The sequence below is a fragment of the Mobula hypostoma genome, chromosome 2, assembly GCF_963921235.1.
Source record: "Mobula hypostoma chromosome 2, sMobHyp1.1, whole genome shotgun sequence".
Classification (NCBI taxonomy): Eukaryota; Metazoa; Chordata; class Chondrichthyes; order Myliobatiformes; family Myliobatidae; genus Mobula; species Mobula hypostoma.
The window spans coordinates 102,266,145-102,281,183 of NC_086098.1; the positions used below are offsets into that span (position 1 = coordinate 102,266,145).

A 15,039-nucleotide genomic window follows, 5' to 3' on the forward strand; every position below is an offset into this window, starting at 1 on the left:
ATAGAGATTGAGGTTTCAAAGCTCTTCAGTGGACCTGTGCAGAAACGCTTCTGCTGCAACTGCGCAATACACAATCAATGACTCCCATTGAAAAAACTTCCTGCTTTTTAAAGCTCTTCAGTGGACCTGCACAGGAACCCTTCTGTTGCATCTGGACAGTACTCCAATCAATTAGTGGGGAGTTTCAGGATTTAGGCTCAGTGATGATAACGAAAAACTTGTGTATCAAAATCAGGGTAATGTGCATGTATATATAGTAGAAGCTTACAGTGACCCAATAATACAATAGGCAAGAAATAGTAAATATATATACTGGGAGTAATACCAGAAGAAAGCATCAAAAATTAATTGAATTGCTGCCTGAATGTGTAAACAATACCACTGTTTAAAAAGGATTTTGGTGGCTTGTTTGCCTGAGGTAAATGTAGCCCTCGTGCATCTCCTTTAAGTTGTGATTACATAAACAGTCTAATATAAACTTCTGTACATTGAACCAGCACTTGTATGACTTTTGAATAAGCTGCTGTGTATAAAGATAATCAATTTTTTCTGGCTGCAGTAAGCAGAGAGAGAGAAAAAAATTGCTTCTTTCATCTAATCACTGACCCTTTACACCTAAAACCAGGACTTGCAAATAAACAGGATGGTGAAGAATAAAAGGCTTTTGGGGACAGCTGAGCATTTCATTAAAATTTAAAATAGGCACTCTTCTTGCAGACAGGTCCTTTAACAAAAGCTGCAAGATCTGATTAAATAGCTTGGGCTACTGAAATGTTAATACGAGCACCCGTGAGTAGAGGTTGCAGTGTCTCAGATGTGTTTTTTACATACTACAGATCTATGCCAGCTTCCATTTTGAAGCTCTGTTCATTCCTCAATGTGTAATTTGAAAAATGTCATCATTGTCAGCATCCATCTCAAAATTATAACTTCTAAACAATTTTCTGATTGGGAATATTTCAATGTAGGGGGAATGTTTGGCAGCTTAAATGTACTGAAAGTCTTGCCCCAGCTAACACTTTTAACTCGAGTGCCTCCTATTGTGTGGAAAGACATCCTTTAGGTGGGTGGGTCAGTAATTTCAACATGTCAATCACGAGGATGATATAGCTTCAATGCAACTTCAAGCAGGCTTTCCAACGTTTCTAGCATATTCTGGTGAAGGTTAGGAAAGGACACAATGGTGCTGGGTATGGGTTTAAGAAGATTACTGAGCTTTTGCAATAAAACAACAGCCTCACTGATCAACATACATCAAAGTTGCTGGTGAACGCAGCAGGCCAGGCAGCATCTCTAGGAAGAGGTACAGTCGATGTTTCGGGCCGAGACCCTTCGTCAGGACTAACTGAAGGAAGAGCTAGTAAGAGATTTGAAAGGGGGAGGGGGAGATCCAAAATGATAGGAGAAGACAGGAGGGGGAGGGATGGAGCCAGGAACTGGACAGGTGATTGGCAAAAGGGATATGAGAGGATCATGGGACAGGAGGCCCAGGGAGAAGGAAAAGGGGGAGGGAGGAAAAACCCAGAGGATGGGCAAGGGGTATAGTCAGAAGGACAGAGGGAGAAAAAGGAGAGTGAGAGAAAGAATGTGTGTATATAAATAAATAACGGATGGGGTACAAGGGGGAGGTGGGGCATTAGCGGAAGTTAGAGAAGTCAATGTTCATACCATCAGGTTGGAGGCTACCCAGATGAAATATAAGGTGTTGTTCCTCCAACCTGAGTGTGGCTTCATCTTTACAGTAGAGGAGGCCGTGGATAGACATATCAGAATGGGAATAGGATGTGGAATTAAAATGTGTGGCCACTGGGAGATCCTGCTTTCTCTGGCGGACAGAGCGTAGGTGTTCAGCAAAACGATCTCCCAGTCTGCGATGGGTCTCGCCAATATAAAGAAGGCCACATCGGGAGCACCGGACGCAGTATATCACCCCAGCCGACTCACAGTTGAAGTGTCGCCTCACCTGGAAGGACTGTCTGGGGCCCTGAATGGTGGTAAGGGAGGAAGTGTAAGGGCATGTGTAGCACTTGTTCTGCTTACAAGGATAAGTGCCAGGAGGGAGATCAGTGGGGAGGGATGGGGGTGGGGGGGAACGAATGGACAAGGGAGTCGCGTAGGGAGCGATCCCTGCGGAAAGCTGGGGGGAGGGAAGGGAAAGATGTGCTTAGTGGTGGGATCCCGTTGGAGGTGGCGGAAGTTACGGAGAATAACATGTTGGACCCGGAGGCTGGTGGGGTGGTAGGTGAGGACCAGGGGAACCCTATTCCTAGTGGGGTGACGGCAGGATGGAGTGAGAGCAGATGTGCATGAAATGGGGGAGATGCGTTTGAGAGCAGAGTTGATGGTGGAGGAAGGAAAGCCTCACTGATGCTTTCTTGAGTTACTCTGTTAAAAAAACTTTCTTCACAGACCTTGTTGTTGGATGGCCGTTTAGATAGCTCTGACAACATTTTGTTAGAATTTGTAAGCCTCAGTATTCAGCTTCCAACTGTTGTGGGTGCCAGCTTGTTAATTGTCCTAATGAAGAGTCTCTACCTGAAACGTTGACTGTTTATTCCCTTCCACATGCTGCCTGACCTGCTGAGTTCCTCTAGCATTTTGTGTGTGTTGTTAATTGCACCATGTAGATTTTCAAGGCTCCATCACTCTGGGTGCTCTTTATGTGGTATTTTTTTTTTAAAAGCCTGACACAGTGGGGATCAGCAAGAACTTCCAGAGTAACAGTGTTGCTACTCCTCACATTCCTCAGAGCTCCACAGAGAGGTACAGTCACCGTATCTACCGTAATAGTGCACTAACAGGGGATAACATTTTTACCTTAGCATGTCTGAAGATTTTCTAGGGAAGCTCAGAATGGAAAAATAGTAGCAGATAGTTTCAGTGTATTGAAACAAGAATTTCTGCTTTCTGAACCTGGTGGACATTCTTTACTAAATGTTAATGATTACACGGCTATCAATGATTCTTCTATGGGATTCTAATGCAGAATTTCACTGTTGTCAGTTATCTGGACAGCAGTGCATAAGGTAGTTCACCTGATGGCTTGTTTACCAAGACAGTAAAGGCAGTTGTGCCTGTGGTTGTCAACTACCTTTATTCTGCAATCAATACACCTGCAGAAATTAACCAAGGCAGTTCATCAACTAGAAGGGCTTCACCTCGCCCAGTCATGTTTCTGCAGCTGCCATAGACAGTCCATCCTCGCTGATTGCTTCCCACCTCTAAATTAGGCTAACTGGTATCCTTGTCTCCAAACTGGCAGCATAACTAAAGATGTGTCAATAAGCAATCTTGTTCACTAAGCCATCAGTAAGTTGAAAATGCTTTTCAAATGCTGTATAAATATGAAGCTACCCTTCATCCAGAGTTTCTATAATATGGTTTCTAGAAACTACATCAATGTAAATTTATTATCAAAGTATGTATATGTCATCATGTACAACCTTGATTTATTTTGCAAGCATTCACAGTAGAACAAAGTAATACAATAGAATCAATGAAAAACTACACAAAAATAAAGATGACAAGCAATGATGCTTAAAAAAATAAATTTGAAACAGACACTTATCACCTGAGCTCTTGTATGTGATGCCTTTCTACAACTACTATCAGGAAGTTTGAACAAATTAAACTGATCACTCCAACAATTCTTATCTGCCATTAATCTGAACTCAGCTGAGCTGTGAGGACCTAGCCTCATTAAAATATTCAAATGTTACATCTGCTTCTGGAGAATAGATTCATTGTCTGCTGATTTCTGGGTTTTTTTAACATTTCAACCAATCATTTCCAGTTTTAATGGGGATTCCACCAAAATCTTTATATAATTGAATTTGACAAGCTTGAGTACAATGCACATCCATTATTATATTATGTGTTTAAACAGGCAAGGCAAGTTGAATTTCTATCCCCTCAAATGTGGCTCAAGTCAGTATTTATTGTCATAAGCTTGTATAACTCTGACAAGAATCACAAAATCCAAGAATCATTTGGATAGAGCCATACTGATCTCTCTCCTAAAGCACGTCTTAAATACTGATTTTTTTTATATATAAAACCCAATTTAAAATCCATGTAACTTGTTAAGAACTATGAATCCTTTTACATCCAGTACTTAAGCCAAGATGCTTTTATCGTATTTATTTCAGACTGAGGTTGTGAAGCTTACTGTTTTATTTTTTTTCTGTAAATCTAAACACCAATTAATCTCTGATTTATTTAACCTATTTTAGTTCTGCAGCAAATAACTAATTAAACTTTGACTCAAAACACCAGTTATATAATAACAATTAGATTTTATGACAGCAAAATAATGAGCTGGAAAGATGCTAGATAATATAGACAGTTCCACACTGAACTGATGGCATTTCTCATGTGTTAGTACCATTGTAGTTACAATTCTAACATGAACTCGGAAGTTGTGAACTTGCTGGCAAAAAAGTTGACAATTTCCTCATCTGCGCTCTGACAATGGACTTCACATTGTTACAGCAGCAGAGTGCAAACTTACTGCAATTCAATATCAGTTACATTGCTAAATCTACCCCTGAAAACAGTACCAGCTTACATGTGGCAGGGAAAGGGCAAGGTCTTCATTTGAAAGCACAAGGTCTTCATTTGAAAGCACAGGATTACCTAATATTCTCATGAATTAATCAAGTTTCTTTTGTTTTAAAGTAGCTTCATGAGTTTTGTTTTTTGCAACCCTTTCAAAAATGTTTGAATTATTAATTCAATTTTAATGGTTTTTCTTTATTCAAATAATGTTGAATGTCCAGGACATTTGGAAGCATTCAAAGGACTTTATGGATTTAGCAAACCATTAGAATTTTTCATAAGTTTTGTGATTGAGATTTGATCTGGAATCCCAATACGACAGTATTACTTGGTACGATTATCAGCAGTGTTTGCAGACAGCACATCACTAACTTCTGACCCGTTATACACAGGACATAGAACAGCATTGTAAGCCATTCAGCCCATGATGTTGTGCTGATCTTAATACTAATTTATGCTAAATATCCTCCTCTTGTGTATCATCCATTCCTTTCATATTCATGGGGGCTATCTAAAAATCTCTTAAATGCCATGAAGCTGCCTGATTTCACCACTACCCCTGGTGATCTATACCAGATACTGACCACTATTTGCATAAAAGGAAAACTGCCCCTCACATAGCCCTTAAACTTGCCCCTCTACCCTTAAAAACATGTCCTTTAATGTATGACATTTATACCCCAGGGAAAAGATTCTGACTGTCCACCCTATCTATGTCTCATATTTTTTAAAACCTCTGGCAGATTTTCCTGATGGTCTGGGAGAACAGCCCAAGTTTGTCCAGAAGAGGTTTACCAGCATGCTGCTTGGATTAGAGCACATACTCTCTAATCCAAGCAGCATGCTGGCATATCTCTTCTGCACCCTCTCCACAGTCTCCACATCCTTCCTACAATGGGGCAACCAGAACTACATGCAGTACTCCAAGTGTAGTCTGACTGAAATATAGCTGCAACATTAATTCCTACCAATGAAGGCAAGCAAGCCATACACCACCTTTAGGATCAATGGACCTGAGACCCCTCTGTACTTCAATTATATTAAGGGGTCTACCATCTAATGTATGCTTTCTCCTTTCATTTGACCTCCTAAAGTGCAAGATCTCTCACTTCCCCCACTTAAACTATATCTGCTACTCCTCTGCATATATCCGCACTGATCCATGTCCTGCCTTATTCTATGATAGTCCTTTACACTGTCTAGTCATCTGCAAACTTCGTAATCCACCCTTCTACATTTCCATCCAAATCATTGATATGTATCCCTAAGTACAGAGGTTCCACCACTAGTCCTTGTGAAATACCGCTGGTCACAGTTCTCCAGCCAGAATAAGTCTTCCAATCCTACTCTGTCTTCTGTAGACAAGCCAGTTCTGAATGATCTCACATCTTTCAATATTTTCCAGTAAAAAGAAATTTTCTTTCCTATTCACCCTATAAAATTCATTTGTTTTTGTTAAGAAATTGCTTTCAAATAACTTGCTGTTGACCAGCATAAATAATCTTATTGATAATTTAATGCTCTATTTTCTGTAATGAGAAGCTTCAAACCATTAGATACAATTTGTAATTATGTGTGCAGATTTATCACTCACATGGTGCACTTGCATTCTCCCTCTCAAAAATATTTTATTTCTTTGATGCTATCACATCGCCCTTGCAACAGAAGTAGCTAAATCATGTTCATTATCCGTCAGCACTGTTCATTAATTTCTTACTTATGTGTACACATTCAGTGTTATTCATCGAAAGTATGGTGGTTAGGGGTCAACTTTCAATTTCATCTCCCTATCTGTCCACATCTATGTGAAGTTATCTCTCAATCCTATAGTGAACTTAAACCTTGTGTGAAAGTTCACTGGCTAGGGCTTTCTTGCCACATCTGACTATATAATGGTTGGAAAGGAGAAGGGAAAGAAGGAGTCAGAACTAAACATGTGAAAGCAAGACTGAGGTAGAAATTGGTGATAAAGTAGGGTTTGAGAACAGAAAACACCTCCAATACAGTTAGCAATGTACCAGAGAAAGAAGTGAGGTAGAGTCTTGAGTAGTCCTAAAGAAAAGACTGCTATAGTCATCATGGTTTCAGTTAAGTAACAGACTTTAAAAAATAAATACAATTGGGAGAAATACTTCAGAACAAGAAGATTTGTAGTAAAAGCAAATTGCTGAAGCTTATCAGCAGATCAGATGTCAGCTTTAAAAAGAGAGCAAAGTTAACATTTCAAGTCAGAGACCCTTCGTAGAGCAATTAACTGGATGAAACATCAACTGAACCCCTATTGATATGTGGTACCTGAACTGAGTGTTTTCAGTACTTTTTGTTTTTATTTCAAATTTGTAGTTTGGAAGATAATTTGTAGACTTGAATTCAAAGGCTGTTTACTGCTCTGATAGTTATTAGTTACTAAATGTGAGTTCAGAGATTTAATAGAAATTGGAGAATTAAAATACCTGTTGACTTGTCGTTGTCTCTTGTTATTCTCAAATTCAACATTATTCCTTAATGTCTTGTCTCTTGCCTTTATTTAGGCTATACTGGATGTGGCAGCAAATAATGGCTGGCTCATTACTGCACTCAATATAATCAACCTGATCCAAATGGTGATTCAAGGCAGATGGGTACATGACTCCTCTCTGATCACCCTGCCAAATATTGAGCAACAACACCTCTACCTCTTCAGGTATCCATTGCTGCTAATTATTGTGAGATGTAAAAATGAACATGGGTACCTGTAATCTTTTCATCAAGATTATTATTATTTGGAATTTGTTATGATTTACATTAAGAATGTGATATGGTCACTGGATATGTTTACTTATACATCTTATGCATATGTGTCCACATATAATGTACATACATGCATGATGTACTGAAGATTCTACTTGGTTATAATTTTTTATGTCTAAAGGTTCTAAATATTCATGAAGGGACCAGGACATACATAACACCTCACACCGAAGAGAAATTTAAAAGCACGTTAACTTTACATTCATGTGCGCTTTAGAATAAAAAGGTTTAAATAACTGCCAAAATGCATATGTACATACATATACACAGACATACACACAGAGTTAATGATCTAAAAAGCATTCAAGAAGTAAAATGGACTGGATTTTGCTGGGAAATGTCAGAAGCTTCACAAGGAATTCTTGGCATTTCTCAAATAAATGCCAAGCACAGAAATCCTAATATACTGATTGAACTTCACTGGCCATTTCTCAGCTTTGCTAAAGATGCTGTAGCAGGGTATTTAGAAGATTGTCATACAGTCAACATGATTTTCTAAAAGGCAACAAAATAATTGATTACTTTGAGTATGTAATGAGCAAAGTGGATAAAAGGAAACAGGTAGCAGCAGTGTTTTTGTATTAAAAATTGATATTGTGTCATAGAGACAGATTGCTGCTTGAGAAAAGAGTTCAATGTATTTTAGCCTGAATAGAGAGGATAGGCTGACAAAAAAATAGTAAGGATAAATGAGTTAATTTCAAGTTGGCTAGCTCTAATCAGTGGAATACCACAGAGGGGTCTCAATTACTATGCATTAATGACATATGAAGGAACTAACCTCATTGTAACAAAATGCACTGGTGAGGGGTGGAAAAACAACAGAAAGGTTTATGAGATTATTCACTTATTCAGGAAGAGGAGAAAAGCAAAATGGGGGAAGACTACAGATGCAACAATACAGAGGAATTTGGGTGAACTCATAAATCTCAAAGTTAGCATATAGTAAACAATCAAGGATAAGAAAGGAATATTGAACTTTTTTGACAAGAGTAATATAGTATAATAGCAGAGACATTTGTCTGTACAGGGCATTGGAGAACTGTACCTACTGTGCTGCAGGCAGTTTTAGGTTTTGTGTAACATGAAGTAGTTTGGAAAAATGAGAAAGCCATCAAAATTTAAAGTAAATTTATTAAATATATATATAAAGTGTGTGTGTGTGTGTGTGTGTATCAGGATATAAAATTGTGAGATTCACCTCAAGCCTGGTTCATGTCCCTGACGGACTGATTTGAAATGTGTCAGGATGGACTGTTTCTTGATTGAAGATGGCATCATGGAGTATCTCAAGCTCTTGATTACAGTCGGCTGCTGGTGGTATGTAAACTTCAGTGAGGATCACGGGTTAGAATTCCTTAGGTAAACGGCACTTGATCATTAGGTGTTCAAGGTCGGGGAACACGAGTTCGACTTGATTCCCAAGATGTAGAGGTTCTTTTATAAGGAATGGTTAAGCGCATTGGGCCGACAACTAATGAAGATTTTAGAATTAGAGGTGGAAAATTCAGATGCACTGGATCCACAGTGACTTGACCATTGGATTCAGAATTGGTTTTCCCATAAAAGACAGTAATCATCAGTGGATCTTATTCTGTCTGGAGGTCCATAACGTGGTGTTCTGCAGGCATCCGTACTGGGACCCCTGCTGTTTGTGATATACAATATATAAATGATGTGGATGAAATGTGATTGTGTAGGTTAGTAACTTTGCTGATGACACAAGGTTGGTGATGTTGTGGAAAGTGTAGAAGATTGCCGAAGGATACAATGGGATATAGATCATAAGACACAGGAGGAGAATTAAGCCATTTGGCTCATCAAGTCTGCTCTACTATTCCATCATGGCTGATTTATTATTACTCTCAACCTCATTTTCCTGCCTTTTCCAATAATCTTTTTTTCTTTCTTTTCTTTTTAAATCTTTTTATTAATTTTCAAAATTATAAACACAATAACAAAGTTGATACAAAGAGATTAGAATAATCGTAATAAGCATATACAAAAAGGATTTTAAGTAACATAGGTATAATAGACTTCCAGACTCATAATGAAGTTAGTCATAAAAAGAAAAGAAATAAAAAGAAAATATATATATATATAAACAAAGAAAAACCCCCAAAAGAAAAAGAGAAAAAAAAACAAAAAGAAACACACGTTCAGTAATGCCGTCAACTCCGCTCCTCTATTCATATCATTTAAGTTAAAAAAAAAGATTCCGAAAGGTCAAATTTCAAATTTTTTTTCATCCAGATTAATCAAGAACCTATCAACCTCCGCCTTAAATATACCCAATGAACTGACCTCCACAGCAGTCTGTGGCAATGAATTCCGCACATTCACCATCCTCTGACTAAAGAAATTTTTCCTCATTTCTGTTCTAAATGGACATCCATCTATTCTGAGGCTGAGTCTTCTGGTCCTATACTCACCCACTATGAGAAACGCCCCTTCAATATTCGATAGGTTTCAATGAAATTCCACCCCCCCCCCCGCATTCTTTTCAACTTCAGCGAGTACAGGTCCAGAGCCATCAAATACTTCTCATGTGTTAACCCATTCATTCCTGGGATCATTATCGTGAACCTCTTCTGGATCCTTTCCAATGCCAGCACATCTTTTCTTAGATAAGGGGTCCAAAACTGCTCACAATACTTCCAAGTGCAGCCTGACCAATGTCTCATAAAGCCTCAGCATTACATCCTTGTTTTTATATCTAGTCCTCTCGAAATGATTACCAACATTATATTTGCCTTCCTTACCACTGACTCAACCTGCAAGTTAACTTTTAGGGAATTCTGCATGAGGTCTCCCAAGTCCCTTTGCACCTTTGATTTTTGAATTTTCTCCCCATATAGAAAATAATCTACACATTTATTCCTCTTGTCAAAGTGCATGGCCATGCATTTCCCTGCCACTTCTTTGCCAATCCCCCCTATCTATCTGAGTCCTTCTGTAGCCACCCAGCTTCCTCAACACTGCCTGCTCCTCCATCTATCTTTGTATTGTCCGTGTGGCAGGAGCCTGAACAGACAGGGATCCATAGCTCCTTGAAAATAGCTGCACAAATTGTTAGGCTGGTTAAGGAAACATATGGCGTGTTTGTTTTGATCAATCAAGTTAGTTTGCAGCTTTATAAAATGGGTTAGGCTGCAACTGGAGTACTGCATTCAGTTTTGGTCATCCCGTTATAGGAATCATGTGGAGGCCTTGGAGAGGGTGCAGAAAAGGTTTACCAGAATTGGAGGGTATGTATTATGAGGAGAGGATAGACAGACTAGGGTTGTTTTCTCAGGAGTAGTGGAAGCTGAAGGTAGACCAAATAGAAGTTTATAAAATTATAAGAGGCATAGATAGAGTAGGCAACTGGTGTCTTTCTCCCAAAGATGAAATATCGAATAATAGAGGACATGCTTTTAAGATGAGAGGCAGAAAGGAGATATGCAGGACGAGTTACTTTTACAGATGGTGTGTGGAGTGTGCTTCCAGTGATGGTAGTGGAGGCAGATACAATAGAGGCATTTAATAAGCTTTTAGATAAACATATGGGAACACAGAAAATGGAGGAATATGGGCTATATGTCGGTAGAAGGTTTTAGTTTAACTAGCTATCATTAGTTTAATTAGTTCAACACAATATCATGGGCCGAAGGGCATGTTACGTTACTGTACTGTTCTATGGTCTGAATCAGAAAATGCTTAAAGCAGTCAGCTGGTTTGGCAGTATTTTTGGAATGCAATATGATTCATGCCCCATAATCAGAACAAAGTTCATTGTGTGAGGTCATCCACTTTGAATCCAAGAAAGTCAATGAAGAACATCCTCATCCTGTCTTCTGCAATCATTGTGAACAGATAAATTACAAGACTCTGTTGAGCAAATGGAGCTTTGGTTTATCTGGCAAGGTCCTGCAATTGTGAATACAACAAAACTGCTTTGACCAGCGTTTAAGCCATGCCCCTTACTAAACAAGCTGTCAAAGTTGTCAAACAGACTGATTACAGTGATTAAATGTATTTAAATTAACTAAATTGAAGGAAATGTAAATTGTTTGAATCCAGTCCCATTCTCTTCCAGCCAGCCATTCCTCACCGTTGAAATGAATGGAGTGGTTGAATCTGCACCAGTCTAACCAGCAGACAGATTTACGAGAATAACTGCTGGAAACTGCAAGATATTGGAGTTCCACCAAGGAACTTTTAGTAATCTAATGTTTGAATGACAATGACAAGCTCCTGTCAAGATTCTATGTTCACTTAGATTTTCTGACGTAGGAAGTGCCAGCAGCTACACATGGAATAGGCGGCACTTCTCAAAAAAAGAATCCAAACCGTATTTTCCTGAATAAGAGATAAGAATCTGTTGAAGAAATGGTAGTAAGTGTAAATCTATAAATTGTTGAATGGATAGAAAAAAAAGTAAATAAAAAACGTTAATGAAATATTTCATTGTCACCAGGGCAGGTTGAACTCAAAAATGTAGAAATTACTTGTGAGTTGTGCATTATGCTGACCAATCCCATCAGGAAAATTGCATTTAATTTTGGCTGCTGACCTTCAGCGAAGAGATATCATTTCAGAAATAATACAATAGAATTCATCAGAATTACAAACAAAACTATCTTAAATTATTTAGAGGCAGGAAGGTTGAGGAATGATTTAATTTAAAATGATAAGATTTTGATAGAGAACATACAAGAAAAAAACATTTTGTCTTTGTAGAAATCCGGAACATGCAAGTATAACCTTGACATTGGGAACATTCATATAGGAGTTAAATCAGAAGGCTCTTCTTCACACACGAACAGCAGTACACAAGTAAAACTCTGTCAACAAAAGTAATGAATGTTGAATTAATTAATGTTTTCAGCATTGTAATCAATAGTTTATTTTTATTAGTTAATGCCTTTGAGAGTTTAGGATCAACAAGCAAAAAGATGACCGGAGGCACAGATAACTCATAATTTAATGGAATTTCAAAATAAATATTCTTCTTCCTATGTTAGACTATAAGAATGAACTTCCTTTAAAAAAAGGCATCATTTTAATAGAAACCCTTAGGTACTTTACTTCACAGGTGCACCATTGATGTTCATAGCGTCACATAGCCTTTAACTTATCATATCCATACTGGCCATTAAATATGCATTTACATTAACCCTATACTAATTTCATTATTTTCTCCACATTCCCATCAATTCCCCCTACTTGTATATCAGGCACAATTTACAATGCTCAATTAACCTACCAATTTGCACATATTTTGGATGCGGGGAGAAATTGAAGTACCCAGGGAAAATTTGTACAAGCTCAGCGAGACTCTAGGAACAGCCCACAGACAGTATCTGAGGTCAGGATTGAATCCAGGTTGCTAAAACTATGATGTATTAGCTTTATTAGCTGTGTCATAATGCAGCTCAAATACCTTTTACATCTGGGCCATACAGGTACTTTTTTCATATATTTAGTTCTGTATAGTCTTTTGAAAATGTAATTCCTACTCTCTACCTTTTCTACTTTAATTTTTCTATTTTGTCCTCTCTTACTATTCCCTCTCCCTTTCACTTCTAGCCTATGATATTGATAAAAGACCAGCAGATGATCTGCATACTATTTCTGCTCTTGAATTCAGTTTTGGGAGCTTTGCAGTGTAATGCCAGAGGGAATCATTTAATTCCCTTTCTACTCGTGGCCAGATTAAGATTGGCAATAAATCTATTAAGTGCAAATGCAAGCTACCTCTTTTCCTATAAATACAGAGCAGGATGTATTTGAAATAGATTTTATTTTTTATTTATAGGCCCTTCTTGCCCTTCAAGTCGCACAGCCCAGCAACCTCCTGATTTAATCCTAGCTTAATCACAGAACAATTTACAATGATCAATTAACTTGCCAACCAGGACATTTTTGGACTGTGGAAGAAAACTGGAGCACCCAGAGGAAACCCACATGGTCCTGGGGAGAATGTACAAGCTCCCTACGGGCAGCAGCTAGAGTTGAACCCCCGTCACTGATACCGTAAAAGCGTTGTGCTACCACGCCACCACTGAGAGTACATTCTTGTTTGCCTCCTCAAAATTCAGAACTGATTATTTTCAGTTTCCTTTTGTATCCTAGTCCTTCATGAATCATCTTATCTACAGATAATATTCAAATTTGTGGAATCTGCAACTAATTTTTTGCATTTCCATAGTTTATTGGTGGAATATTATTAACAATATCAGTGCAAGAAATCAAGTTAAAGGGGCAAAACAAAGTCTTCATATCTGTGAAACAAATAATATCAAAGGATATTGAAAGGGCGGGTAGAGAGAAACTACCACTGACTGTTGGGAATTCCAGGAACAAGGGGCACTGGCTAAAAATGAAATCCATGAATTTCTGGAGTGAAATTCAGCAGTACTTCTACATGGAAAGTATAATAGAAGCCTCGAGTTGTCTTCTACAAGTGCTGTGTAAAATGTTGATATTAATTATGCAATTGATATAATTTTGATAGATATTTCGGAAAACGGGGCAAATGCAAGCTTATGATGTTAGATTACAGATCTGCCATTCTCTCTGTACATGGCAGAGCAGGTTTAAGGAGCTGAGTGGCTTATATTTTTTCCTATATTCCAAAAACTCAGTAGTACTATTTAGTTTTAACATCTTCACCCAGCTTGTTGAAGGCGATCATGAACCAGAAGACTTAAATTGTGTCTGCTCTATTGTCTTAAATATATGTGCCAATTTATTTTGTTAGGAAATGGAATGCAGACAGAAAGAAAAGCAACTCAAAAGGTTATAAAGGTCCTGTTGAATGTCTTCCTGAATTGATAGCTGCATGTGAATGGAGGGAGGATATATTTCATTCCATAGTCGCTGAAGAATTAAAACCTCTACAGATTTCCCAGGTAACCTGCATTTTCAATCTCACCTTTTATTATTTTTTGTTACTCCATTTATTTGTTTTTTTTTAATTTAAACTTTGAGCAAACTTCCAGCGAGCTGGTATTTAAATGTCCTTTGACAGTTGCTCATCTGAGTTATTCTGAACTCTCAAAATATATTTGACATTGAAATGGCCCTTTTGACTGCATGACTCATCCTTCTTCTTGGAATTAGCTTAAGAAGAATAGTTCTATTCCTGTCCTTCGCAAATCAAATCTCTACTTTTTTAACAGTCCCTTCAGGATTGAAAATTGTTTTAATGCAATAAAGACAGCAGGAGATGATTAATGCATTTTAATCAGAGTCAAGTTTATTATCTCTGACTTACATGGCGTGAAATTTGTTGTTTTATGGCGGTAGTTCAGTGCATATGATGTTTTTTATTTGCAAGCAATAAGAATTCCAAGAATGTTTTTCTGTTCTGTCCCATGATTATACCTTAACAGCAATGCCCAATTTCAATCCCTATACCAGCTGCCTTAATATACTCTTAAATGAGGTTACTCAGTGCAGGTAGCCTCACCTCTAGAAAATGACTTCACACCACTGAGATTCAGTGCACTTAAAAAGGTAACTGTGAAAAAACTTGTAATTTATCTGGCTAGACCAAATTCAAGCTTATCATTCAAAGCTGAAAGGGCAGTGTGTCAGTTTCGTACATCACCTATTCAGCAAGTGTGGTATTTGAAATTAGCTATGATTATACCCTTCATAATGAAGAAGAGAGTTCAGCTATTAGAATATTAACTGATTTTTTTT

General features: G+C 37.9%; 1 protein-coding gene across 1 annotated transcript in view; it reads left to right on the forward strand.

Annotated features, from left to right (window-relative positions):
* Nucleotides 1-15,039, forward strand: part of ascc3 (activating signal cointegrator 1 complex subunit 3) — a 399,975-nt gene that overhangs the window by 370,000 nt on the left and 14,936 nt on the right. The window contains exons 38-39 of the mRNA XM_063040308.1: nucleotides 7,089-7,240; nucleotides 14,093-14,243. Coding sequence (XP_062896378.1) covers nucleotides 7,089-7,240; nucleotides 14,093-14,243 — 303 coding nt within the window. The remainder of the gene's footprint in view (nucleotides 1-7,088; nucleotides 7,241-14,092; nucleotides 14,244-15,039) is intronic.